The following is a 27715-nucleotide window of genomic DNA, read 5'->3' as shown; positions in this document are numbered from 1 at the left end:
GACCCCGAGCGGGCCCCTCCGAAGCTCTCGCGGGGCCCCACGGCGGGGGCCGGGACTCTGTCCCGCCCCGGGGCGGAGAGAACCGCGCCCCCGTGTCCGCCCTGTCGCGTCCGCCCACGCCATGGCCGCCCGCTACCTCCGCGCCGCCCCGGCGCTGAGCCGCCTGTCCCGCCGCCCGCTCCCCGCCGCCTGCGCGGGGCAGCGCCGGCACTGTGAGTGGGGGGACCGGGGGGGGGAGCCTCGTGTCCTTGGGGCTGCGCACGCCACGAGGGGGGTGTGCTCCAGACCCACGGGGAGGCGAGTCGGATTCTTTTGCGGGCCGATGTCTGGAATTGGATCCGCATCCACGCTTGCTGACAGTCCCGGGGGGCGTCTGCGGACCCACGCCGGGTTTTGTAGCTGGGTCTGGTCCCAGGGGGTTTGGTCTCGGTTCCACGAGGGATTTTACAGATGAGTTTGGTTGCGGGGGAGTTTGGTCCCAGGGGGATTTGGTCCGTGTTCCATGCCGCGTTTTGCACCTCCGCTTGTACCCGGTCGGAGCCTTGGGGTTCCGTTCCTGCTCCCAGACCCACACGGGGTTTTGCCGCCCGATCTGCCCCCCTGGAAGGTTCACTCCTGCTCCTGCTCCCGCTCCAACTGCCGCTCCCAGCTCCACGTAGAGTTTTGCAGACCGTCAGCGCTCAGGTCCCGCCCAGGTGTGTGGGGGGGTCACCTCTGGTCTGGGTCCCACGTGAGGTTTTACAGCCCGACCCGCAGCCAAGTTTGGCACCCAGAGGTATTTAGTCCCGGTCCAGGAGCCAGGCAGGGATTTGTACCCTGTTTTGTGCCTGGGCCTGGCTCCAGGGGGGTTGCACCTGGTCCTGGTCTCAGTCTCACCGGGGCGTTGCAGCCCAGCTTGCGCATGGGTCCCACCCCAAGGGGGATGTGCACCTGTCCCTGTCCCACTGCCATGGGGCATTTTGCACCCTGACCCCTGCCACAGCAGTGTTGGACCCATGAACTGGCCCGGACCCCAGCAGGGTTTGCCCCCGACCTGTAGCTGTTCCTGAGCTGGGGTGGCACCCGCACTTGGCCGGATGGGGCTGTGTGGTCCCCGCAGGACGCCCTGGCCACACACCAGGGTGAGGAGCTGCGGGGCCAGGGGTGCACCCCTAACACCCTCCAGCTGCTCCCCAGATGCTGACAAGCGGATTAAGGTGGCCAACCCAGTGGTGGAGATGGATGGGGACGAGATGACGAGGATCATCTGGGCCTTCATCAAGGAGAAGGTGACGGGGTCCTGCCCTGGGAATGGGTGGGTGTGCCACAAGTGAAGCTGAGGAGGTTGTATGGGGAGCAAGCGGTGCCTGTGCTGGTCTCCGTCCGTCCCTCCCACCTCCGTCCCTCTGTCCGCAGGAAGCAGGTGGTAAAATCAGCGCAGCTTCCGGAAGGCCTGGAAGTGAGAGGGTCCCAGGGAGGCGGGACTGTTCTGGGTGGGGAGGCCCATCCCACACAAGGAGGCCCATCCCAGGCAGAGGGGATCATCCTGGCTGGGGGGGGACGGTCCCTGGCAGGCAGCTGGGCTGTGCTGGGGTGGGTGCTGGGACTGGCTGTGCAAGGGTGCTGCTCCCCAGGCACCCCACATTGTCGCCCTGCTCTGATGCTCTCCCGGCCCCCCAGCTCATCCTGCCCAATGTGGATGTCCAGCTGAAGTACTTCGACCTGGGACTGCCACACCGGGACAAGACAGATGACCAAGTCACCATTGACTCGGCACTGGCCACCCAGAAGTACAGTGTGGCTGTCAAGTGTGCCACCATTACGCCTGACGAAGCCAGAGTGGAAGGTGGGCAGGGGTGAGGGGCCGAGTTCCCACCACAGTGTGGGGTGCTGGCAGCTCCATGGAGTGCTGAGCCCCCTGTCTGTGTGCAGCCCCTCGGGGTCAGCAGTGCTTCCCCCCTGCCAGCTCAGGTTTCTGGTGGGCTGGGGGATGCACCATGCTCAGCGCTGTGTCTCCCTCCCCATCCTGGGGGGCTTGTGGGTGCTGTGGGGACCCCACAGGCATGGGGCTGGGGGACAAACTGCCCCATGCCAGTCACGGTTCTGCGCTGGCTGTCCCACCCCTTGGCCAGCCCAGCACCTAGTCAGCCCACAGCACGGTGGAGTGGGGGCTGGCAGGGGCTGGGTTCTTCTGGGGGTCTGGGGGTCCTTGAGGGTCTCACCTCTGCATGTCCCACAGAGTTCAAGCTGAAGAAGATGTGGAAGAGCCCCAATGGCACCATTCGAAACATCCTGGGGGGGACAGTGTTCCGAGAGCCCATCATCTGCAAGAACATCCCCCGCCTGGTGCCCGGCTGGACCAAGCCCATCACCATCGGCCGCCATGCCCACGGCGACCAGGTGAGCCTGGTGCAGGGGCTGGCGGTGTGGGGATGTCCAGCAGCTCCTGTGGCCACTGCTTGATGCTCTGCCCGGCCCCCCACAGTACAAAGCCACTGACTTCGTGGTGAGCAAGTCTGGGACGTTCAAGATGGTCTTCACGCCGAAGGATGGCAGTGGGGCCAAGGAGTGGGAGGTGTTCAACTTCCCCGGTGGCGGCGTGGGCATGGGCATGTACAACACAGACGAGGTACCGGTGGGGCTGGAGGGGTCCCTGCGGGGCAGCGTGCCCTGCCACCCTGGGGAAGCTGCCAGGCGGGGGGTCAGAGTCCCAGGGGGTCTGTGCACTTCCCACGCAGTCCATCTCGGGCTTCGCGCACAGCTGCTTCCAGTACGCCATCCAGAAGAAGTGGCCACTCTACCTGAGCACCAAGAACACCATCCTCAAGGCCTATGACGGGCGCTTCAAGGACGTCTTCCAGGAGATCTTTGATAAGTATGGACCTGGGGGGGCTTGGGCTGCTGTGGGGGGTTGCCCAGGAGGGGCTGGCAGCAGGACCCACCTGGGGTGGACGCAGTTGACCCCCGGCCTGGGCTCCCAGGCACTACAAGACTGAGTTTGACAAGCTGAAGATCTGGTACGAGCACCGGCTCATTGACGACATGGTCGCCCAGATGCTGAAATCCTCTGGCGGCTTCGTCTGGGCCTGCAAGAACTACGACGGGGATGTGCAGTCAGACATCCTGGCACAAGGTGGGGCAGTAGGAGAGGACAGGTGGGGTGGGCTATGTGTGCTCACCCTCACAGAGCCACCCTGACCCCTGTCTTGCTGCAGGGTTCGGCTCCCTGGGGTTGATGACCTCCGTCCTGGTGTGTCCGGATGGGAAGACCATCGAGGCTGAGGCCGCCCACGGCACTGTCACCCGCCACTACCGGGAGCACCAGAAGGTGGGTGTGCTCTGCCGGCAGGACCTGCCTGTGCCAGGCCCACAGTGCGGTGCCCGCACCAGACAACTGACCGCTCTCTCCACGCAGGGACGACCCACCAGCACCAACCCCATTGCCAGCATCTTCGCCTGGACGCGTGGCCTGGAGCACCGGGGCAAGCTGGACAGTAACCCCGACCTCATCAAGTGAGCACGGTGGGGTGGGGGTCCCTGGGGTGAGGGTCCCTGCCAGCAGCTGCCCCAGGCACAGCTGTGGCAGGGTCTGGTGCTGGCTGTGCTGGAGCTGCGGCGCTGCCACCCCCAGGTTTGCACAGACGCTGGAGAAGGTCTGTGTGGACACCGTGGAGGGCGGAACGATGACGAAGGATCTCGCCGGCTGCATCCACGGCCTCGCCAAGTACGGGTGACTCTGGGGGTGGAGCAGGGGGGAGGCAGCCGTCTGCACCAGGGCAACGTGGCTGCACGGGTGACCACAAGGGCGGGCTGTCCCCGCAGGGCAGCCACAAGGGCAGGCTGGCCCTGCGCAGTGGCCACAGGCAGCTGCTGGTCTCTGGAAAGTCCCTGGGGACTTGGGGTGTCTATTCGCAGCTGGTGGGGTTGGACAAGGGTCACATCTCACAACTCAGGGCCGTGCTGCCTGTGAGGGGAGGTGGGCAGGGATCCCCCCCCCAACCCCTCTCTGTCCCCACAGTGTGAAGCTGAATGAGCACTTTGTGAACACCACAGACTTCCTCGACACCATCAAGAACAACTTGGACAAGGCCCTGGGCAAGAAGTAGGGGGCAGGGGGCCCCTGCTGTTCCCAGGATGGATAGGGCAGGGAGGGGCCCAGTGCCACCCCCAGCTCCCTGACACTCCTCAGGAACAGATGAATCGTTTTTATAAGCAGTTTTCTTATGAGTGTTTTTAAAGCCTTTGTAGCAGGAGTTGTAGGGCTGGGGGGGGGGTCTGTCCTGAACTGATTCATGTATTCCATAACTCTGTGGTGCCATTAAACACCTCCCCAGCCATGGCACATCATAGTAGCACAGCTCTGCAGTGTGGGCATGGGGGGCACAGGGAGTACCAGACCCCTCGGCTCAGCCTCGCCAGCCTGGAAGGCCGTGTGCCCCAGCATTTTGGCACTGGCCAGAGGTAGCGTGTGGGGGTCCACACTGGCAAGGGGCACAGCCCTGCCATGCTGAGGAGAGGTCTGGGCTGGCCAAAGCTGTGGCCATCTCCATCCTGCCCCCAGGCTGGATGATGTTGCAGGGGAGGAGGTGGAGGGCAAGGGTGGTAGGCACACTGCCTTGTGGGGAGGCTGAGTGGGGCCACCTCCAGAGCCAGCCCAGGGCTTCTGGGGATGGGGCACGTGGTGCCCAGCCCCAAGGAGCACAGCCAAGGGCACAAAGTGGGTGGGGGGGTCAGCACAGGGGTCCCAAAACCTGTGCTCTGGCTGGACCCGAGGTCCTGATGTCTACCAGGACCCTCTCCAGCTCTGGGCACACTTGGGGGAAATTATGTGGGTGCTGCCAACCCCAATCCCACAGCAGGGAGGGTGCGGAGCCTAGATAGCAGTCCTGGACCCAGCATTGCCCCAGCTGCTTCCTCCCTAATCCCTGGGCATGGAGGAGGCAAACCCCCACCTCTGCCCAAGCGAGAACCTTTTCCTGAACCCTAGAGCAGCTGAGGGGCAAGGAGGGGGTGCCAGTTTGTTCTCAGGCCCCCGCAGCCCCCCCCGGCTCCCAGCACAGACCACACAGCTTACACGGGTTTACAAAGCACATTGGTTGAAGGGAACTGAACTCGGTGAAAAGATAAATCCAACCACGCGGCACATCTGAAAAAAATAAATTACTTTCAAAATACCATCATTTGCTGGGGCTGGGCTGGGTTTGCCTCCCCTGGATATGCCGCCGGCTGCAGCTTTGGACCCCGAGCTGTGGGCACCGACTGCGCCCTGAGCTTCTATGAAAATACTCTGTTCTGTGCCCCAGAGCCTGGCACAGGGAGCCCCAGGGCGAGCAGGAGGGCACACCCACCTCCTCCCGCGGACAGGGGCTTCTGCCCCCTGGGGAGCCCGGGGGGAGCTCCAGCACACCCGAGGGGGGACCCAGGAGGTAGAATAGTTAGTGATGCTCATCATCTTGCCCCACTGTGGCCCCTTCCACCCTTACCCATTCAGTGATTTTCTGGGTTGTGCCTCCCCTGCCCGCAGTTTCAAGTCACCGGGCGCGGGGCGCGGGCAGGGGGGCAGCAGCGGAGCCACGGCAGGTCCGGCAAAGGCTTCTGGACATCCCTGTGTTCTCCAACCCCAGCAGGAGCACCACCTCCAGTTCTAGGGGGTCTGGCTGGATGCCGCAGCCCCTCTCACCCTGCCAAGCCCCCACAGCCCTGCCAGCCCCGGCTACAACATGTTGTAGTACGCCATCTCCTTCATGGCCTGCTCGGCCAGCGCGTGCTCGTCCGGGGGGTTGCCCACTGCCCCGTAGCTGTAAGAGTTCTCCTCCTCAAAGTCGTCCATCTCCTGCTGCCCATCCAGCTCGGCGTGGTCGGGCCCGGCCAGCTCCATCATGGCATCTAGGAGTCAGCACAGGGACACGCGGTGACAGACCTGTGGGGAGGGCTGGGCCAGCAGCTCCCCCCTCCCTGGGTTTGGAGCCCAAAGCTCCCTGGGAGCCCTAGCCCTGCTCAATCCAGGCCACTCGTGGGGGCAGCCCTTGGGTGAGGAGACATGAACTTGCCACAGCTGCCACAACACAGCCCAGCTCCCGGAGCCACTGGCATTGCTGGGGGCAGCCACAGTGCCCAGTCCACACTGGGGACCCACCTTGGCTGTCCAGGCTGATGTCCATCACCCCATGCTTGACCTTCATGTGCCGGCTGAGGTTGCCCTTCAGGTTGAACTTGCTGGAGCAGTAGGGACACTTGAAGGGCTTGCTGCCGGCGTGCAGGTGCATGTGCCCCAGCAGGTTGTACATGCGGTTGAAGGACTTCCCACAGACCTGCCAGCAGCATGCCCATGGTCAGCCGGGGCTCCCCAGCACGGGGGCACCCCCAGAGCTGCCAAGGGCTCTGCAGAGCAGACCTTGCCCCAAAGGTTCCCCATGGCTCCCTCCAAGAGTAAAGGGGCTGCTGCCCCCCCGGGGTCCCTTGTGGCTCCTGCCACATGCCCTCCTCCCCCTCTGTGTGGGGGGCTTGGGGATGCAGTGCTGGCGCTGGGAGCTCCAGAGCATCCAACACTGATCAGAGAGAGGCAGTGGTTGTCCTTCCATCAGCAGCACTGCTCCCACCACAGCTTGGAGCAGATATTCCATGCCGAAGCAAGCAGGGGAGGCATCACAAATCTGCTTCCAGTGCCCGACAGCTCAGCCTGGCCAGATTCCCAGGGGCATTGCACAAAAGGACCATTCTCCCCCTCCCTGGCTCTGCCAGCCCCCCAGTCCCGCCGGTACCTTGCACTTGAATGGCTTCACAGGCGAGTGCACGATCATGTGGGTCTTGAGCGTCTGCTTCTGCACGAAGGTCTTGAAGCAGATGTGGCACTGGTAGGGGCGGACACTGGTGTGGATCAGCATGTGCCGCTTCATGTTGGCCTGGAGCGTGAACTCCCGCCCGCACACCTCGCACTTGAACTCCTTCACACCCTGCCAGGGGTGGGAGAGCTGTGGACAGGGGCTTGACAAGACCCCCAGGTGCCGGGGGCACATGGGCAGTGCTGGGCATGGAGCGGGGACACCATGGGTGAGGGATGGGCTCCTTGTGCTGAGAGCATGGCCCAGCCTGAGCCCAGCAGCATGCAGGGGCTGTGGGTGGGGGCTGGACAGGCTCTGTCCCAGCTCTGGTCTGTGGCTCAGCCCCATGCAAGAACCTCTGGAAAAGGGCAAATCCCCACTTACAGCCCACCCAGAGGGCCTGTGGCAACTCCTGGCCAGGGTCCCCCGGGTCACCCTGCAGTAGGTCTGAAACTCCCTCCCCAAGGATGGGAATACACAGAAGGACAGAGGCTGGGTCCCAGGGACCCCAGCAACACCAGCCACAGGTGCCACTGCCCACTCACCACCCATCTCCTCCCAGGCCTGGCCAGGGCTGCAGGACATTGGGACACCCCTCTCCCCCAGCACCCGCATCTAGAGCACGGCAAGGGCAGCACCCCTGGGGATCCCCAGGCCCTACCTTGTGCGTGAGCGAGTGCTGCTTGAGGTGGTGGATCTGGCTGAACTCCATCCCACACTCTGTGCAGACAAAGGGCCGGACATTCTGGTGCTTCAGCATGTGGTTCTGCAGCTGGCTGCGGTAGTGGAAGGATTTGCTGCACTCCAGGCACTGGTAGAGCGTGGGGCCCTGGTGTGTGGCCAGGTGTCGCTTCAGCTGGGTGAGCGTGGAGAAGTCCAGCCCGCACTCCACACACACGTGGCAGCGCCCACTCTCGTGCTTCACCTCGTGCGCCTTCAGCTCGCTGGGGTAGGCAAAGCCACGGCCACAGAAGCGGCAGCTGTAGGGCTTGATGTCAGTGTGCAGCAGCATGTGCCGCTTCAGGTGGCTGGTCTGGGTGAAAGCTTTGCTGCACACCCCGCACTTGTGGGGCCGCGTGCCCTGGTGGGTCAGCAGGTGGGTCTGCAGGTGGCTGGGCTGCTTGAACAGCTTGTTGCAGTGTGGGCAGGAGTGGGGCTTGATGCCATTGTGGCCCAGGATGTGGGTCACCAGGTTGTACTTGGAGGTGTAGGACTTCTCGCACATGCGGCACTGCCAGCGCTTCTGGCGGTCCCCGGCCTCCACCAGGTAGGAGTCGTCGATCTGCACGTTGATGTCCAGCCGGTCCAGCTGCGCCTTCCTGCTGCGCTCGCTGGTGCCACCGGCCACCTCTGCCTCCAGCTCCCCTGGCTCCTGCCAGCCACAGCCCTGCTCGCTCTTCACCTGCTCGGGGTCCCCCGGCGCGGGGGCCTCCACCTCACCAGGGGACGGGGCGCCCGCCTCGAACGTGCCTGTGGTCCGCAGGGCCCCCGCGGGGCCGCCGTCTGGGTCACCGCCCCCGCGGCGCCGCTCGGTGCCCTCCAGCTCCCGGTGCCGCCGCAGGTGCCGCAGGCGCCGGGGCTTCCTGCTGAAGGTGCCCAGGTCAATCATCTTCATGGCACCGCTATGCACTGCCGGCTCCTGGCCGGGCTCTGGGGGCTGGGGCGGGTGGCCTCGCTGCCCCTCGCCTTCGTCGTCCCCGGGGACGGACGTGTCGTATGACGTTTCTGCCTCCACCTCTGCCTTCTCACTCTTGACCTTGGGCACCAGCCTCACAGGTGGCCGCTTCCTCCTCCGGGCGTGCTTCTCCAGGGAGAACTCTGCTTCCAGGGTGTCTTCATCCTGCCCATCCCCGGGCACCTGCTCCTCGCCCTCGGGCTCCCCAGGCTCTGCCGTGGTGTTGTCCGGCAGCTCCCCGGCCAGCCCCGGGAAGAAGCCGGTGGGGGTGATGGTGGCCCCAAGCAGTTCATTATCGGACACCAGGCCCAGGACTGCAGCCTGTGCCAGGGACAGCACCACCACCGCATCCGTCTGCGTCCCGCACTCGCTGAACCGATTCATCTCTCGCCACTGGCCTACGCCGTCATGGCTGGGGAGGGAGAGACACGGCCGTGAGCCCCAGCACCCCACACACAGACACTGTGCTGTGAGGGGCTCATTCCAGCCATCACCACTTTCCTTAGCACCATCCCCAGTGAACCCCAGACCAAAGTGGGTGATGCCAGTGCGGATGCCCAGCACCACATGTCCTCTCTGGCCAGGCTATCAGTCACCGAGGCTGGGGTCTGGCTCCTTGCACGCCCTCAAGCTCCTGGCAGTGACTCCCAGGAGTGGGGAACCCCTACTGTGCCCGGATATCATCCCCACAGCCAGGTCAGCTGCAGGGACACGGAGTGTGGCCAGGGACATCGGCCTCTCCGCTGCAGGCAGCTGTCTGCTCCTGCCAGTCCCTTCATGGCCCTGGGAGATGCCCACCTGAACAGCAGCCACAGCGCACAGGATGGGATGGGGAAGGGGATGGGATGGTGACGGGGAAGGGGAAAAACCAGCGAGAGAACAGGAAGAGACAGAGAAAGGGAGCGATGCCAACGGCGGGGGTCTGCTGCCCATGGACACCCAGGGTATGGGGTCCCTCCCCAGTCCCCTCTTGTCTTCTGGGCCACCATGGCACCGGCACTGGGCACAGCGCCAGCGACTCTCGGCCCACGGTCAGACACACCCAGTGAGAGGACCCTGCCCAGGCCTGAGCTGCCAGGGGGATACTGGGGGGAGGTGGGAGGAAGGTCTCAGCCAAGCACCTCTGTCTGCCCGGGCACCCCGGAGAGGCAGCGGGGAGGGATCGGGGGCGGGGGGCAGGAATGGAGGGGAGGGGCGGCTTCGGGCTGCAGGGAGGAGATGGAGAGGAAGAGGATGGGGGGGAGGATGAGTGCGGAGGCAGCGAAACAAAGCAAGGAGCGGGGGAGGGCGGTGGCAGGAAGAAGAGGAGGGGTGGGAGGAAGAAGAGGGAGCAGCCAGGGAGAGCATGCACAGTACAGCCCTGGGGCCCCACCCCGCCAGACGGGACCCCCTTTCCCATGGGGCTCCATGGGGGACCTGCACTGCCCATTGCAGGCAGAGGAGAAGGGACATGGGAGACGGGTCCCAGCTGCTCTCCCCATGCCCCTGGCACGGTGGAGGGACACTGGGCTCCCAGCACAGTGCCAGGTCTTTGTCCCCCAAAACGAGCACCACGAGATGAGGGAGCTGCAAGACTGACACACTCACACGTCCCACAGACCAGTACCAGGGGGTCTTACCACCCCAAGCCAGGGGCTTTAGGGGAAAGTAAAGGCGGATTCTTTCCACAGGGGATGAGCTCTGCTTCTCAGCAGGAAAACCAGAGCCTTGTGCTGCACAAACCTCATGCACTTGTCTCCATTGGACACAGGAGCCCTGGGACACGGGATAGAAGCTCTGCTGTCTGAGGCCACAGCGCTCCAGAGCTGCAGCTGCACAAACACCACACGGGGAAGCGGGAACACGGCAGAGGCAGCTGTTTCACTTCCCGCTCTCACTTCCCTGTTCATGCCTCGGGACTTGCCGAGCCGGCTGGAAACACCGTTTCCCAATACACTGGCAAGTGAGGTGGGGTCACATACTTCAGCTCCCCCAGGAAACCCTCAAGGCTCCAGAGTGCAGTGCACTGCTGGCACCTCTGTGCTTCAAGGGAGCTACTTCCAGCCTTGCTCAAGCTGCTAAAGGAGAAGTGCTGGGTCCACTGCTGTGACAGAGCACAGTCCTGTCCTGCCATGGCCGGTCCCCCTAGAGCAGTCGGTTCAGTGAAGCAGGACGATGCCTGGGGCTGGAGCATGCAGAGCTCCTGGACACTGCACAGACTCCTGTCCCAGTGCTGACCCCAGCAGTGACGTGAGCAACTTCTCCAACTCCTCTTCCTCCCCAGCCCAGACCTCCAGACCCTTCCTGGGGCTGGACCTGCAGGCTTTCACCCACTGAACTTGGGGTCCCTGCCCAGTGCCACCGCTGGGAACCAAACCCTCCTTCAGGCTTAATAAATTTTAGTTTTCAAGTCCAGCCCTTTGGTCCAGGCTCAGGTCCCTCCAGCTCATTTCCCAACGCAGACCCTTGCCCATCCATCCCTTTCCCACATGGGGGTCACGCAGATACACTTGCCAGAGTCCCCTCCACCAGTGGTGAGTGCCGAGCTCTCAGTCCCCTCGTCCTCCTCTCCTGGCCGCCGCTCTCTGCTCTCTGACACCACGGGACAGATGCTCCCTGGACCAGCAGCAGTGGCTGCTGTCCCTGATCCTTTGGGGTTGTGAAATTTGGGTTTCTTTCACCATGTCTCCTCCCACTGTGAGGTTTAGTCTCAGTGCAATCTCCTCTCTCCTCCCATCTTTCCCAACACATCTGGGAAGAGCCGTGTTCTGCCCTGGCACATCTGTAGTCCCTGCCCTCCCTGACCCTGGCTGCCCCCCTCAGAGCCTCCACCAGCTCCTCGCTTACCTCCCAGTCAGTTAGGGCTTTTTCATGGCTTTCACTTCCTTGTGTTAGTTTATTTTCCTCCCTTGCTGCATCATCAACCCCCCAAATATTCACCCAGGTCCCTCTGGCAGCAAAGTCTGCCCAACAGGCTCCTCAGCCCCAGCACATTCCTTGCTGGATTCTAGATTCTCCAGCCACCAGACTAAGAGTTGTCTGTCCCTGGACACTTTTCCCTTCCCTTTGCTGTTTTACTTCCCTCAGTTTCACCCACCTGCCCCATCACCTGTGCCACTGTCCCATCCAGCCCCTCTGCCAGCACTACTGCTCCAGAGATGAGACCCTGATAAATCCTAAACTGAGCAGCCTAAAAACATTACATCTGATCCATGGAAGCCTCACCTGTGCACCCACGGGTTTACCTGCAACACCTGAGACCCATCAGGTCCCCAACAGGGCACCCTGAGCTAAAGGACCACCCACTCCCATGGAGCTGTTCCCTGGCCCTGGCTGCCCCCAACAGCCTCCACCGCAGCATTAGTGACTAAAGATCCCTGCTTTCTACCTGGCTCCATTCCCTGCCTCCCCCACCAGCCCAGAGGCCAGCAGCACTCACCTCCTCACCCAGCTATTCCGGCAGGGAAGGGAGTCCCAGGTACCCAAAATACAAAGGATTTGGGGAATTTACCTCTCACAGCTGTCCCAAGAAGCAGTAACCCCCACCAGTGATGCAGGAGCCCTCCCTGCTGCCACTGCTCCCTCTTATCTCAGTTCCATCAGGGTAAGCACAGGCACTGCAGCAGGTGCCAGAGCCCAGCTGGTACCAGCAGCAGCTTATCCCACCTGGCTCCCTGCATGGGCTCAAGGGCTGCCTGACAAACCCGGGGTCGTGTGAGGAGGACACCTGGGGCTTGTTCCTGGCTGTCCCCTTCGCAGGACCCCCATTGTGGGACAGGTATTGCAGGACCCCTTTGCAGGAATCCTCACTACAGCACCCCCTTCGCAGCAATCCTTTGTAGGAACCCCATCATAGGTCCCCCATGTGGGATCCTTTGCAGGACCCATTGTGGGGACCCCATTGCAGGACATCCTTTGCAGGATTCCTATTTCAGGTCCCCAGTGTGGGACCTCCATTTCAGGACCCTTTGCAGAACTCCCATTACAAGACCCTCTGCAGGACCCCTCTGTAGACCCCCTGCTGCTGATGCCTGGGGGTCCTGAGAGGTTCCCAGGGGGCAGATGCAGCAGTGCAAGCCCCAGGTGAAGCTCCTGGGGCACTGGGGTTGAGCCCCAGCCAAACTGGGGCTCAGGGTGAGGAGGGACCCTGGGCATGGGGGGTCTTCTTGGAGGAGGGGGCGCTAAAACTTTTCGGCACTTTTTACCAGAAAATAGCTGATCTGATATTTGTGAGAAAACCTTTGATTTTATTTTCCTTCCTTTCTCAAAAGCAGCTTTCATTTAAATTTAATAAAGGGGAAAACAGGCTTTCATCTTGCCTGTGGATTTCACATAAAGCTGCTCAAACCCTCACAATTCCAAACAGAATAATGTTGTTTTCCTGAAAATCATAACAACTAAAATTATTCCTAAACCCGACCCAGCGTGTCTGTCCTGCACCAGCCTGAGGATTTGGGGTTCACCTTGGCTTCACTGCCCAGCCCTGGCTCTGTGCTGGTGGCATGTGCAGAGCAGCTCTGGCTGCCATGGCAGATATGACACCAGCACTTCTTGCCCCAGAACTGACCCCCAGCACAGAGGAACTGCTGTAAAAACGAGTCAAAGCTCAGTGAAACGGGCAGGAGCTGTGCAGGGCCAGGCACTGCTACCACTGAAAGCAAACACGTGTTTAAATTCAGTTGGTGTGTCCAGATAGATACAGTCGAACTACATTTTAAAAGGAAAACTTTTGTTTTAAGGAAAGCTTCTCTAGAAAAAAGAAACCTCTACTGACTGCCAGCGGATCAGAGAGCAGTGGACACGACATCACGTGTGTCACTGAAGGGGTTCTGGGTGGAGGAAGCATCGTCTTTAGAGGCTTTGGCTTCACAAAACAAGGGACATAACCTGGGATTTGCAGCGGGATGTTGATAATGTTTCTAGTAAGAGCAGGTGGAAAACCAAGTGAGGCAAAGTGAGGACCTGGGGTCCATGGGACAGATGAAAGCTTGGGGAGGAGTGGCCCCATGTTGTCAGAGCATGTCAAACCCTCCAGAGCTGCTCCACGGGGGCTTCCTCTGAACATATTCCGTGGAACTGGAGGATTCTCACCCAGACCACTCGTGTCCATCAGTCAGAAGCAAATATTTACCCCTTTGAAGCCACCTGGTTATTGGCAAACTCTGACTGAGAGGGAAAAGGGAATGGCTTTCAAGTAACCAGAGGTTACTGGTGCTGCAGAACAAAGGTGTGTGGAGCACGAAGCTGCCTGGTTCCCCCATCACCAGCCAGGGATGTGGGATCCACCCATGGGAGCTGGGGTGAGAGGGTCGGGCTGGGGGCAGCAGCAGGTGCTGTGGCTGCTCACTGTAGAGGGACAGAGCTGCCATCCCAAATGCTCTTCCCAGCACAAAGACTCCCATGCTGAGCTGGGACATCCCTTTCCTGCTTCCCATTCTGCTGGGAATCCATTTTTTTCTCCTTCTCAGACTGAGACTCCATCTCTCTGCTCCTCCAGCCAGCCAGCCTCCATCTCTCTTTTCCTCCAGCTTTTGCTCCTCCAGCCCTCCAGCCTCCAACTCTCCATCCCTCACTCCTCCATTCCTCTGTTCCTCTATTCCTCTGCTCTTTCATCCCTCCACCCCTCCCTCCTGCGAACCTCCATCCCTCTGCTCCTCAATCCCTTGTTCCCCACCCCCAGCATCCTCTGCTCCTCCATCCCTCCATTGCTCCCTCATTCTTCTCGTTTCCCTGGCAACACCCATCTCGAGCCGAGATCTGTCCCCTCTCTCCCTCTTATCTTTCTCCTCTCTCTTTCATCTCTCTCCTAATCTCCCTCTCCATTTCGAACCTCTGTCCTTTGCTTCCTTTCTCTCTCTCTCCCTTTTTATCTCCTCTGATACCTTCTCTATCTCAGGTTTACAATTATTTGAATCTCACTTTAAATAAATGATCTATTTAATTAACCACTGGGCCCTGGCCCCGCTCCTGCCCAGCACGGGACCCCCGCCTGCACCACGAAGTGCCCCTTGGCTGAGGACAACAGAGTGACTGTGCCTTGCTACCCCTCCTCCAGCTCCTGTCCGACAGCAGGGAGCAGAATTCAGGATCAGGCACCTGCACCCTTCCACCACATCCTGCCCTGAAGGGCAGGCGAGGGGTCCCTGCTTGGCGGGGTCATTGCACCCCCCAGAGCCGTGGTTTTAAGACAGAGGAGCACCCCAGGCATGCCCTGCACTGCCTCCACTGCAGGACACGGCTGCTGAGCCCCAACCTCCAGCCCCCTCTTGTTCAGACCAGGCTTTTCCCAAAAGAAGTTGGGCCAGGTGATCCTTGAGGTCCCTCCAAACCTGGGATTCCAATGACTCTCTGATCCTAACACAACCAGCACAGAAGCTGGCGGCTCCTGTGCCATAGATCAGCCTCAATGTCTATGTCCTTTCAAAACAACCAGAGGAGACTAAAATTCACGGGGAAAAGTTGTTTCCTGAAAACCAGAGTCCTGCCTGCATCTGTTTGGTCATGGGGGTGATGGAAAGATGGATGGAGGACAGGCTGCTCTGGGGCTGGTGGGAAGAAGCAAGGAGCCTGGCTCTGGCTCAGGGTCACTTCCAGGGGACCCCTGTGTTGTGGCACAGCCAGGAGCCCAGCAGAGCAGGTCCATGGCCACCAGTGCTGTCCCTGCTCCAGGGAGGTCTCCTTGGGGAACTGCTGCTCAGGACGGGCCGAGCCAGAGCAAACGCTGGAGTGGAAAACCTGCACTCCATGAGCAGCCAAAAGCGCATCAAAACTGCACCAAAGGTGCACCAAAACCACACCAAAGCCACTGAGGGTTCATGCCTGGAGCAGCACCCAGGCTGGGAACATTCTGGGAGGAGGATTCTCCTCGCCCCCACCACTGCCTTCCTGAGGAGCTCCTGTTGCTGTGCCACATGGCACAGCATCTCCTCTCCATCAGACCAAACCCATCCTGCTTCAGCCCTGATTTTCCAGCCCTTTTGCCCTCACAGCCTTTCCCAGAACACCGTGCTGGGCTGCCAGGACAACTGTGACAGCAAGCTGAGCTGCTGGTAGCACCTGGAGCAGTGATGTGGGGACCAGCCTCATGCTGCTGAGTGAGGGGTTTCCTTAGACCCACTGGAATCACTGTGGCTTTATGGACATGGATGAGACCCTTCCTGCCATTCCTCTGTGGAAAGGACCAAACCTCAGCCCCTTGTGTCCCTCAGACCCGAGTGCAGGGAGTGTCCATGGGCAATGTCCACCCTGGGCACCCAGCACCGTTCTGTCCCGGCACATCCCACGTTTCCCCATGGACTCCTTGTATGAGCCCCTTGTTCCCCTCTGGAACAAACACGGCCTGTCCATCCCCATCCATGTGCTGTGCAGGTATGTGCTGCAGTGGAGAGCTCCAGGATCTGCCTTTGGAGCTTATGGTCACGTCATCCCTAAAAATGCTGCCACCCAGGAGCCCCAGCAGCAGGAAGAGCCTTTAAATCAGGTAACTGGTGTGGGGGGAGCCGAGGGAGAGGGGCTGCTCTTGTCCAGACCCCCTCTGGCAGCAGGAGCACCCACAGCCCAGCCAAGGCAGCACCGACCTCTGACCCCCTGGTGCTTTGGGGGCTTTGTCAGCAGTTCGGGACCAGCAGTGTGTGTGGCACAGCGAGGAGCAGGGAGGACTCCCAGCCCTGCTGCTGTCCCAGCCTGGCTTCAAAGGCTTCACACAGAACCCTCACTCTGCCTTGGAAAACAATTTTTGCTTTTAAGTGAAATAAACAGGGAAAGAAAAGACTTTCAAGTTCCTCCTTGCTGCAACGGCTTCTCCCCGGCACAGTTCCTTTCCTCTCCGAAAATAGCCAAGCTATTCAAAAGAGATGCAAGAAAAAAGGAACTGAATAGAGGAAAAGGGAAAGAAAAAATGGAGCCCCAAGGGGGTGGAGAAAAACAGAATGAAAAGACAGCAAAAGTAAAGAAAAGGGATGAAAAATAAAGGAGGGGGAAGAGAGAGACAGACAGAGGAGCTTTGAAAAGAAAGAATGCTGACAGCCTGAATACAGGGAGCAGGAAAAAAGGGCCCTGAAAAGAAAGAGCCGGCTGGAATGACCTCTCATTCAGGGCTGTGCCAATCACCACCGCGATGGAAATCCTTTCTTCTTCCCTGCATTCTCTCTCTTTCCAGCGGGGGCAGAGGGAAGAGGAAGAAAAGGGAGTTAATTCTCAGCATAGCAGAAAATAAATCTGCTCTTTGCGAAGTCGCTGAAAGGCGCTGAGGCGCTGACAAACCTGCTCCCAGCACTCACACATGCAGATGGGGACAGAAAGGAAACGGGACTGAGCGGTGCTGGGCAGGACTGTCTTCACCACCTCCTCATCCCTCTGGAAAAACTGGGGAGGAAACACCCAGAGGAAACAAATCTGCAGGAAAAAGTGTGGGTTCATGTCAACCCCCAAACCTTGCAGGGAAAGATGAGGGATGGTTGTGGCAGATGCAAAACTGGGGGCCTGGTCCTGGGCTGAGCCCTGAAGGGAGCGCGGGGAGAAGGGTGGGTGCAGCCCCCTCACCCTGCAAATCCCAAAGCCCCCAGTGCCCACCCCTGCCCAGAGAGGGCCAACAGGGCTTTTACTGGGGTCTGCAAGCCCCAGCACCACCCCAGCTGTGGGTGGGAGCCACAGGGGCAGGGAGTCCTGAGCTCATGTGGGATCGCTCCTGCTTGGCACTGCTCGCACTCAGCACCCCTTGGAGCTGGGGTTAATCACAAACTGCCAGGACCTCGGGGCAGAGCCATAAACACGGCCAGAGGTCCCAGGAGACAACACAGAGGAGCTCAGGCACCCTGGTGTGTGTGAGGCAGCTGGCTGCAAAGGGGAAAACCAACACGGAAGAGTACGAATGGGAGATGTGTGTCACCTTGAAGGGAACAGGGGCTGCCCGGTGGGATGTGAAACAGCTGCTCGTATGTGAGGACTGAGGGAAGATCCCCACAGAGGGAAGGGTCTCAAGAGTCTCACTTTCAAGAGCATTGCTGCTCTTATCCTTGGGAACAATTTTAGTCCAGTTTTGATATTGCCATGTGTGGAGCCTGTCCATGCTGCAGGACAGTGGCTCCTAGGCCTGACTGTCCCTGTCTCCCTGGGCTCCGTCTTGCACTGAGCTGCGAGGATGGAGTAACGGGACACAGTTGTTTAATTAACCACTGGCCCAGATCCAGTCATGGCACCAGGGATGTCCAACTACAGTTAAAGGCCGGGAAGAAGGTGAACACCTCGGACTGCACGTGAGTCTGTGGACAGGTTCAATCTTCCCATGTGCCGAGCACCAGGATGCACCCCTGTGCCCCCACACCCCTGCAGACATTGCCCCTCACACCATGACCAGTGCAGACATTGCCCCTCACACCATGACCAGTGCAGATATTACCCCTCACACCATGACCAGTGCAGACATTACCCCTCACACCATGACCAGTGCAGACATTGCCCCTCACACCATGACCAGTGCAGACATTACCCCTCACACCATGACCAGTGCAGACATTACCCCTCACACCATGACCAGTGCAGACATTGCCCCTCACACCATGACCAGTGCAGACATTACCCCTCACACCATGACCAGTGCAGACATTACCCCTCACACCATGACCAGGGCAGACATTACCCCTCACACCATGACCGCCGTCCCCGAGGCCAACAGGGGCAGGAATCTCAGCACAGCCCAGCATGGGCACGCTCAGCTCCTCGCTGCTCTCCTACAGCTTGTCCTGAGCAGGGGCAAGGGAGTCCCAGAGCCTTGCAGGGCTGGGGGCTGCCTGCTCCCCTCAGGGATGCTGTGCCCACCCGTGGCCAGGCATTACTGAGCTCTGCCACCAGCACCGCATCTGCTGTCTCCACTGCCAGGCCGGCTAATAACTTAATCATAATCAAGAGGTTCTAATTTGAGTGTGATAATTAATACTCAGCTGGATAATCTTCCATGTGTAAATCTTCCAGTCCTGCAGCCGCTCCCAGCAGAGTTGGCTCCAGCAGCCGGGCGGGGGCTGCGCTGGGGACAGGCGAGGGGACACTTCATGCTGTGTCTGCTCTCCCAACTCCAGATTTTGAGGCTGTTTTGCCTCCCAGAACGTCCCTGAGCACAACGCCAGTGTGCCAAGGCGGTTTGCCTTGGCAAAGGGAGAGGTCCCGGTGAGCCTGCGCATGGCAAAGCACAGCCGAAACAGCATGGGAGACACCGACCTCCAGCTCCATGGCTTGGGAATCACCTCCAGCACACGGACCCTGCTGCGGAACTCAGCCCACACAGCCCAGTCCCAAACACAGACAGTGCCACTTCCTACAGCCCAGAGCTGAAGGAGGAGTGGTAATTGGAGCTTTCCACTGTGGGCAGGCAGAGGTACAGGCAGGAACTGGGGAGCACTGGACCCCTTTCACCTGGAGCAGGCACTGGACCAGATCTCCCAGAATGTCCCACTCCCAATCTTCTGATAACAAGGCTCTTGGACATGTCACACTATTTCAGGAACTAACCAGCTGCACAGCTGCCAACACCACTTCTTACTTTCAAATCCCCAAGGTGGGAAACATTTCGGATCCTTTTCTGTGCAGCTGAGCAGGTCAGGGACGAGTGTTTGGGAGGCTGGGTCGGACAGAATGGAGCAGGAGGCACCAAACAAAGGTTCTCACTGGGGGCAGTTTATGAATTCCCAGTTCAGGACTGACCCAAGGGAGTGACTGTGCTGAGCCAGATGTGGAAGACACAGTATTCCTGTATGTCCCAAAGCCAGCTGTTCTCCTCCAGTCCCCACAGCCCCAGCCCGCCTGTATGGCCAATGTCTTTGAGATCCACGGCTGAGATCCAGCAGAGTACCCTGCTGCTTTTCCCAGGGGGAAGGCAGAGGTGTCCGCTGGGGCTGCTGTGCTGGCTGCACAGCGCTGCCGGGTCACAGGGCCAGGGCAGGACACGACTCCGCTCCCAGCACACGTGTCCGTGTGTGTTACCAAGCCCTGGGAGCTCCCACCACACTCCCAACTCTGGGCAGAGGGATTTTACACAGAAAAACACGTATTTATCTTTTGAAATGGACTTCAAAGGACAGGGTCTGGCACCGCTGTCCGGAGTGTGTCACACCAGCTGGACTGTTGGCAAGGACACAGCCCAGCACAGCAGGAGCTGTGCCCAGGGAGTGATGCCTGGGGACCTGCAGCTCGTGTCTGCCCCTCTCCTGAAAATGGAGCCGGTGTCAGGTGAATCTGGGCCAGGGGCTGCCAGGGGCACTGGGGGATGGATCACCTGCCCAGATAGGGCTCATCAGACGATACGGGGAGATGCAGTGGGCAAATCCTGGCTGTGAGTGGGAGGGTGGGGATATCTGCACTATTTACTCATCCTAATTAATATTTCCCAAGGTCTCAGGGAGGCTGGCTGTCTCTGCCTTGGCTCCAGCAGCCCTGGCTAGCCCTGAGGTCTGTGCCACCCTCCGTCCCCGTTTTCATCCCAGTCTGCACAATCCCTGTACTTTGTTCCCTTTCTTATCTCAGCCAGAAAGTCCTACAAACACACACAATATTCAGCTGTTGAAATCATTTCTTTCTATGTGTCTCTTGTTGATAATCACAAAACCAAACCAAATCATTGGAGTCCCCATAAATCAGGGCTTGCTCTCCCCAGGTGATGGCCCAGTCAGGCCCTGCTGGCACATGTGGAGCAGCCGAGGTATGGACGGGAATGGATGAGGAGGGATTCAGCACAGAGGAGACTGAGCACTCTGATGGAGGAGACTTGTCCAGCTCTGCCTACAGTTCTGCTGCTGAGAAAGTGTTTTCTCTCCAGAGGGCACCCCTGGCCCGGGTCAGAGCTCCTCCAAATGGCAGTATTAGCCCCCAGTGAGCTGGTGTCCCCCAAGCCATGGGGACACATGAGGCAGGGCTGGAATCATGGAATCACTAAGGTTGGAAAAGTCCTCTAAGACCATTGAGTCCAACTGTTCCCCAGCACTGCCAAGGCCACCACTAACCCATGTCCCCAAAGTGCCACATCTACACAGCTTTTGAACACTTGTGGGGCTGGTGATTTTGTGCACAGTGAGCACAGAACGGTCATGGCGATGACAAACTGATGGCTCTGGAGAGAAGGCAAGGGCAGAGCCAGGAGGGCAGGTCGATCTGTGCCTGGGAATGGCAACTCTCATCCAGCTCAATAAATGAACAAAGACTGGATTGGCAAGGAGCAGGAAGGTGTTTGAGTTGGGAGTTTACAGTGCCCCCATTGCAGATGGCAGAGGGGTCAGGACTTGAGAGTGGAAAATCCTCTGTGAGGAGGGAAAGCCTCACAATCCTTGTGGATTGGCTGGGAAGGGGAGCAGCTCCTAGGAAAATTCATCCTTACTGCAACAACAACTCTTCCCAACAGCAGCCACCAGCCGGGTCAGTCCTGGGCATCCCTGATCTGTCTGGGTGGTCCAGGATGTCCTTGATCTGCCCAGCCACGTGCAGTATCTCCCAGGAAGGTTGGGACGAGCAGGGCCAGGCTACCCTGGGAATTCTGTGATTTCAAAGGTCCTTTCCAACCAAAACGATTCCATGGTTCCAAGGGGAGAGAGAAGTTCTCCCCTGAGAGCAGCCCAACATGGGTTGGACAAAGGGCTCATCAAGGGAAACCTCACAACCCATTCTCCAGCTTGCTCCTGGATTCCCAGTCCCGAGCCCACAGGCACTGAGACACCCCCAACCCCCAGTTTAACCCCCCACAGCCAGGGGCTGCTGTGCAGGGTTGTGGGGAGGGCCCCAGGATGGTGGGTGTGAGAACAGACTGGAGGTGAGGGAAGGGAACACCAGCCAGGGAGTATGTCAGAGTTAAACACATGAAAGCAAAAGCAGGGGAGGGACAGAGTTGGTTAACTGGGATAACACGGCGAGGGACGGGATGTCAGAAGAGAGGCAGAGGGGGGAGAATGGCCTGACACCACAGAGAATGGGTACGAGACAATGCTGCTGCCGAGAAACAGGAAAGATAAATTTAGAGGCAGCGGTGAATGCTCTTCCTCAGGCAGCTCTGCCTGTCCTTCCTCCCCCTCCTCTCCCTCACCGGGCCACCCACCAGCACGGGCGGGACAGGGGCTCCAGCCTGGCATGGCTCTGCTGGCCAGAGAGGGAGCACAGCCCTGCCATGGGGCCATCTGTACAGCAAAGACTCCGGAAAAAGCAGAAGCAGCCCCTCACCATCCCAGCGCTGTTCGTGGCTCCCACCTGCGATCCCCAGGAAATTCCCGTTCCCGGCCGCAGCTCCCACACTGCCCAGCACAGTGTGTCGAGGTGCACAGTGCATAGGCAGGAACACAGGTCCTCCTGGATGAGATGTGGAAGTAAAACAATGAGCACGTCCGTGTGCTGCTTCCTCCTCCCAGCCTGCTCTTCCCAAATGGATGTGGCAAGATACTGCCCAGAATGGCCTGGCTGGGTTTGCCCTCTGCCAAGACCAAGGCTGTGTCGGTGTCTGGAGAAGAGAAGGCTCCAGGGAGACCTGAGAGCCCCTTCCAGTGCCTAAAGGGGCTCCAGGAGAGCTGGAGAGAGACTTTGGACAAGGGCCTGGAGGGACAGGACAAGGGGGAATGTCTTCCCACTGCCAGAGGGCAGGGATAGATGGGATAGTGGGAAGGAATTCTTCCCCGTGTGGGTGGGGAGGCCTTGGCACAGGTTGCCCAGAGAAGCTGTGGCTGCCTCATTTCTGGAAGTGTTCAAGGCCAGGTTGGATGGCCAACCTGGTCTTAAAGCTCAGGGGCTGCAAGAGGTACTTTGTCCTGCCACAGCTCCCTGCTCTGCACAGCCATGGTGCTTCCCAGCACCCCCGTCATCCCTGGGCTATCCTCGGATCCAATCTGGAGAAGATTCTTGCGAACTTTCTTCAAGTTTATCTTTGCCCTGTACAACAGAACACTTGGGCACTTCTTTACTAAAAACGGTGACATTTTGCAGGGAACATTGACCACACACTCCGAGAACCAGGAGGTGACAGCACAGGGACACTGTGGAGCCACCTGCTTCACCACGAGTTTCATGCAGGTGCTGACATGTTGTTCCTGTTAATTTGTGGTAGAAACACTTGACTGTCACTCAAATGACAGAGGGACAGCTGTGATGGAAGGCCAGGAAAAGTAAAAATTATGTTTCTCTCCCTTAATTTAAAGTTTTGGAAAGAAAGTTCATGACTGCTTGTTCTCTCAGTGAGGAGAGCCCTGTTCCTCCGTTGAAGATGGGTGAGCGGAGTGGCAGCCTCCCTGGTGTCAAAATACAGACCCCCCAAATAAAGAAATACAGACCCTCCTCCATGGCTCACCCCAGCAGGAGCACCTCCTTCCAGGCTGACATCTCACATTTCACTTGCTTTGGATAGAAACTGGGATTTAGGGAAAGCTATGCTAGGCAGGGGCTGTGCTGGAGCCTCTCCCGCCCCACGCCACTGCGACCCACAGCTGCTCGCCAGGACAAGGGAGTGAGAGAAGGAAGGTGTTCACAGGGATGAGAAGGAAAATGTGGGACAGAGGGACAAAGGGAAAACATTTGTCACCGATCACAGTCCCTGTCCCCAAGGTCAAGCCCTGCAAGAAGAGCTTAGCAGGGACCATGACTCATCCAGAGGGCTCTGGCCATGGGCAGCACAAAGGATGGGACTGCGGCGCTGCTGGCACATCCCATCCCAGCCATCCCGCAGTGCTCTTCCACTCCTCCCAGCCCACCCCATCCCAGCCATCCCGCAGTGCTCTTCCACTCCTCCCAGCCCACCCCATCCCAGCCATCCCACAGTGCTCTTCCACTCCTCCTAGCCCACCCCATCCCACCCATCCCACAGTGTTCTTCCCGCCCCACCGTACCACCTCCATGGCACGTGTGCCCTGAGCAGGTGTTTGGGCCATTCCAGATGCTGCCACCTGTGCCCAGGCAGGTGAGCTCTGCGGGTCAGGGATGCGATGGGGCTTGGGAAACTAAAGCTGGGAGTGAATGGCGGAGGGAAGAGGCAGCAGTGGCAACAAATTTGGCAGGAAGCCCCCAGCCTGTCAGGGCAGCACTTGGCTCCCCGTCATCCCCTCACTGGCCCTGGCCTGGCAGACCCCAGGGATGTGCCCAGAGACAGGGCTCTGGGAGAGGCTGAGCTGGACCTGACTTCTCCACAAGGAATAACTAAAATAAAGGAGTGCAGGCAGCCCCTCTCCCATGGGATGTGACGCTGGCATGTTCCTGGCAGACAAACCCACCACTTTGCAGATTCCTCAGCATTCTCAGATGTGGAGCAGAGCAGGACAGGGCCTGTGCTCGTCCCTCTCCACACCATGATTTCCAAACTAGTTGATAAACTAAAACAGCCCAATAAAACTATCTGAAACAAACCCTTTCTCAGGGATTAAACCAAACCCAAAATGTCAACATGATGAGCCGTGACCCAGCACCACAGGAGATGTTCCACTCCCGCTGCTGCAGAGCCCCACGTCCAACCCTCCGAGTCACCCCCCAAGTTTGGGTGGGAATGTGTCCTGGGGTGTAGCAAAGCTTCAGCTCCCGTTTCTCATCTTGGAGAAATACAGTGGAGAAATAAGGAGGGCACTGATGGAAGGAAGGCTGCTCACAGAAGAGGAGCTGGGCCCAGCTGAGGGGGATGTGACTGGCTCCACAGCTGCTCCTGTAGTGAGGACACTGTCACCTGGGGTGGGAGCAGGGGATGGTAACAGCCCAGCCAGTGCTGCCCCAGCTGCTGTTCTCCATGGCCAGCCAGAGGTTGGGCATCCCCTGGGGCTCCAGAGGGAATGCTGAGGCCAGTTCCCCCCCATGACTCTTTGGGGTCCCCGGGGAGAACTGTGCTTGGACTCTCTCTCCAAACCAAGCTGTGTTTGTTCAATCCTGTGGCTGGCCCTGATCACCCACATGATCCAGCTGCACCATGCAGGAGCCGCTCGGATCCACGGCTTGGCAGGGCCGGTTCAAACCTGGGATACAGGAGCTGCTGAGGTGAGGCTGGGAACATGGTGTGGGGAGTGGAGGTGTGGGGTGGGGTGCAGGATCATGGTCTGGGGTGCAGGAGCGCAGCGTGGGACGTTTGAGGCTGACGGAGCTGCTGGCTTTGGACCTGGGGGGAGGCTTCAGGCTCTGGACTCAGGGAGGCTCTGTAGCTGGGGGAGGGGGGTCAGGCTCCCTGTCACAATGCGGGTCAAGCTTGGACTGCTCCCATCCCCTCCCATCACCCCCCTCCTCTGCCTACATGGCGGGTCACAAGGAAACTCCTAATGCTTGATGGATTAATTAATTATAACTAATTTATCTGCCGCACTCGGTTGATGACCAGAGGGCTTGCAGGCGGCTCCCTGCGGTCCCTCGCCAGGGCACAGCACACAAAGCCCCCCAGCCCCCACGCAGCTCCCACGGAACACTGGGGGGTCCCACACTGGGAAATCCTGGGGTGCTCCAGGGAGAGAGGCGAAGCGAGACCTGCCTGGTATGGGACTGGCCCATGGAGTCACACCCCCCCTCCCCACTGTACTTCACCCCCGCGGGGCACTTTGCCTCTGTGAACACGGGAGGCCCTACCCGGGCCCCCCACCGCTGGCTGGTCCGTGAAACTGTCCCCAAACTTCGGGCGCGGCCCGCGGGGACCACCCGGCTGCCGCCCTGACCCCCCAAACTCCAGGGTGCTGCCCGACCTCGACCCCCCGAGCATCTCTCCCACACGCGATTCTGCCGCGAGGTCCCCACCGCGCTGCTTACCCCGTCCCGCAACAGGTCAGCCCCCCCCTCCGCGCCCTCCCCGCAACTTTCCCGGAGGAGAAAGTTTGCGAGCAGCCACGGGGAAAGTTCTCGGGGGGGGGGAGTCCATGTGGAAGGGCGGCCCCACGCGCGGAGCGAGGAACCCCCTCGTCCTCCCCGCTCCTCCCGGTACCTCCCGCCGCCATCGCTCTCGTCTCCGTCGCGCGGGGGAGGAAGGCGGCCACATCCCGGTGTCCCCGCTGTTGTCCCCCCCGCTGTTGTCCCCCTCGTTGGGGGAGTTTAAGGGGCACGGGGTGGTCCGGTGAAGACTCACCGGCGGCTCCACGGGGCGGCGGCGGCGGCTCCGGGCCCGGCGCTGGGTGCGCAGGAAGGAAGAAGGAGGGAATGAGGCAGGGCTGACGTGAAGGGATGCAAAGCAGCTCCTCCTAACTCGCCCGCCCTTCATCTTCCTCCCCCTCCTCAACTTGCCCGACCACCGCGAACGCCCCCCCGTGCAGCAGCATCCTCCACCGGAGCCGGGGCCGCCCTCGGTACCAGTCTGGGGGGACAAAGCCGGGGGGAATGGTGGTGGGGGTGGTCGATGGGGACCCCCATGCCCTAACCCTAACCCCTCCAGCACCCCAGGGATCATTTTCTACTTCCCCCTTCTTTTCTTTTTGGGAGGTTATCACCCATAGAGTGATAGCGGGAGCGGGGAACGCCCTTCCCAAGGGACCCATATCCTGGTTGGGCATTGCTCTCCTCTGCTGTGATGGTGGGAAAGATCATGTACATCCCAAAAAGCTTGTTAGGGTTGATGGTAAGGACCTCCTTCCCCCCAAAAATGGGATTAATGGAATTGGAGATGTTACAGGAATTGCAGGGTTTTGGGAGGGGTGCTGTTCACCCCCACAAGGAGGTGGAGGGAGAGGCTGGGGTCTGCAGAGGTGGGGTGACAGGAGATGACCAGTCTCCAAAGGCAGGGAAGGGGACGGGATGTGGTGCGGGAAGGGAAGCTGGTGGTCCAAGAATCGGTCGTCCTGTTGGTTCCCCCAAGAAGGTGGAGAGAGATGTTGACCTACATGGCCGTGGGGATGTGATAGCAGCAGGCAGCCGGTCCCCAAAGGGAGGGATGGGATGTGGCGTAGGAAGGAGAGTGGGTGGCAACGGCCAGGGGTCTGCGGGCTGCAGGCTCCGGCTCCTATCGTGAGGAGGAGGAGGAGGAGGAGGAAGGTCTCCTCCCCATGGAGGAAGGAGCACGCGGAGGCAGCCGGGATTCGACTGGTGCGTCGGGAGATTCTCATCTCCATGGAAGCAGGTGGCGCCGGCCAGACTAATCGCAGCAGAGTTTGTCTCCACACGCAGCCCTTTGTCTGGGCGCACTTCTGCTTTTCTGATTTTTTGTACTCTCGGTGAAAACCGAGCTCCCCGCTCCGTCCCCGCTGCCGGTGCTCACATCCCCCGCGCCTGGCGGGGTCTGCCCAGCACCCCTTCACGTCCCTGCCGGGGCCTTTCGGAGCCCGGACCCGGCGGCGTCACCGGTCTCCAAACCGCCACTTCCCTGCCCAAGTTCCCAGCCCGGCCTCGCCCCGCGCGGCCCGAGAACGGCTCTGCCTGCGTAAATATATGCAAATACGGATGGGAAGAGACGCGGCACAGGGAGATTCGCTCCTCTGAATTCCCGCGGGGGCCTCAGCGGGGGGTGCGCCCGGACCTGGCACCTGGCGGGGCACGGAGCGGGACATGGAGCAGGACAGAGATCGGGGCATGGAGCAGGGCACAGGGCAGGACACAGGGTGGGACACGGAGCGGGCGCGGGCAGAGCCAGGCGGGGAGCGGGCGGAGCGGGAGCCCAGTCGGGGCTCAGGGACCAGGGCTCGGGGCTCAGGCACCGGGGCTCAGAGATCAGGGCTCGGAGCTCAGGGACTGGGGCTCGGGCTCGACCGGACCGGCCCCGGCCCCGCCGGCTGTCAGGGAGCAGCTGCGCGTCCGCCCCAGCCAATCAGGAATCGGATTCAGGAGCCTCCACCCGCCCCAGCCAATCAGAGAGCGGATTCAGAATGCTCCAGACATCTCAGCCAATCAGATTGCGGATCCAGCTGCCTCAGCTAATCAGACCGTGGAGGTTGGAGGCTGAGCGGCCCCAGCCAATCAGGACGCGCGATGCGCTGCCCCGCTCGCTCCACGGCCCTTCCCGGTCCCTCTCCCGGTTCGCCCGCGCCCACCGGGGCGCGCACTGACCTGTCTCTCCCTGCCCGCGCTGTCCCTGGCTCTCTCCCTCCCCGTGCCGGTTCCGCGAAGCCGTGTCCGTGCCCCCGCGGGTCAGGGCCCGTGGGTAGCCCCCGGTGCCGTGAGAGATTGTCCCGCCCTTTTCTCATACTCCCCAGCACAGGGGACGTTAATGCGGGCTCTGGCCGGTGTGTGCCCGCGCCGGACCCGAGCGGGACCGGGCCGGGGCCGGCGAGCTCTGCCCCCGCCGGTGCCCCGGGCACGCCCCCTCCGGGCAGGCAGGGCTGCTGGTCCTTTAAGCGGGGGCGTGGCCTAACGCCAAGCCCCG

At 60.3% G+C, this 27715-nt stretch overlaps 2 protein-coding genes across 9 annotated transcripts; one reads left to right on the top strand and one right to left on the bottom strand.

Annotated features, from left to right (window-relative positions):
* Positions 1–129: 129 nt before the first annotated feature.
* Positions 130–5153, top strand: IDH2 (isocitrate dehydrogenase (NADP(+)) 2). 3 transcript variants are annotated; one of them, XM_027745392.2, is made up of 11 exons: positions 130–212; positions 1177–1268; positions 1660–1825; positions 2219–2379; positions 2465–2608; positions 2718–2854; positions 2961–3112; positions 3195–3307; positions 3395–3492; positions 3611–3703; positions 3998–4085. In XM_027745392.2, the coding sequence occupies exons 2-11, from the start codon at positions 1218–1220 to the stop codon at positions 4083–4085; spliced, it is 1203 nt and encodes a 400-aa protein (XP_027601193.1). In that variant the 5' UTR covers positions 130–212; positions 1177–1217. The 3 variants fall into 3 exon arrangements, with proteins under 3 accessions (XP_027601193.1, XP_039242394.1, XP_039242393.1); XM_039386460.1 differs by lacking the exon at positions 130–212 and having other exon boundaries at positions 315–1268; XM_039386459.1 differs by lacking the exon at positions 130–212 and having other exon boundaries at positions 1177–1825; positions 3998–5153.
* ZNF710 (zinc finger protein 710) lies at positions 5055–27610 on the bottom strand. 6 transcript variants are annotated; one of them, XM_027745387.2, is made up of 5 exons: positions 27400–27610; positions 7462–8887; positions 6741–6932; positions 6116–6290; positions 5055–5865 (listed from the first exon to the last, which is right to left on the bottom strand). In XM_027745387.2, exons 1-5 carry the CDS (start codon positions 27534–27536, stop codon positions 5693–5695), a joined length of 2103 nt encoding a protein of 700 aa, XP_027601188.1. In that variant the 5' UTR covers positions 27537–27610; the 3' UTR covers positions 5055–5692. The 6 variants fall into 6 exon arrangements, with proteins under 6 accessions (XP_027601188.1, XP_039242392.1, XP_027601190.1 ...); XM_039386458.1 differs by lacking the exon at positions 27400–27610 and adding an exon at positions 26241–26251; XM_027745389.2 differs by lacking the exon at positions 27400–27610 and adding an exon at positions 25493–25526.
* Between the last annotated feature and the right edge of the window lie 105 nt (positions 27611–27715).

The sequence above is a fragment of the Pipra filicauda genome, unplaced genomic scaffold (genome assembly GCF_003945595.2).
Source record: "Pipra filicauda isolate LSUMZ 115617 unplaced genomic scaffold, ASM394559v2 scaffold486_size446389_pilon, whole genome shotgun sequence".
NCBI lineage: Eukaryota > Metazoa > Chordata > Aves > Passeriformes > Pipridae > Pipra > Pipra filicauda.
The sequence above is the reverse complement of the archived record's forward strand: the minus strand, read 5'-3'. Positions and strand labels throughout refer to the sequence as shown.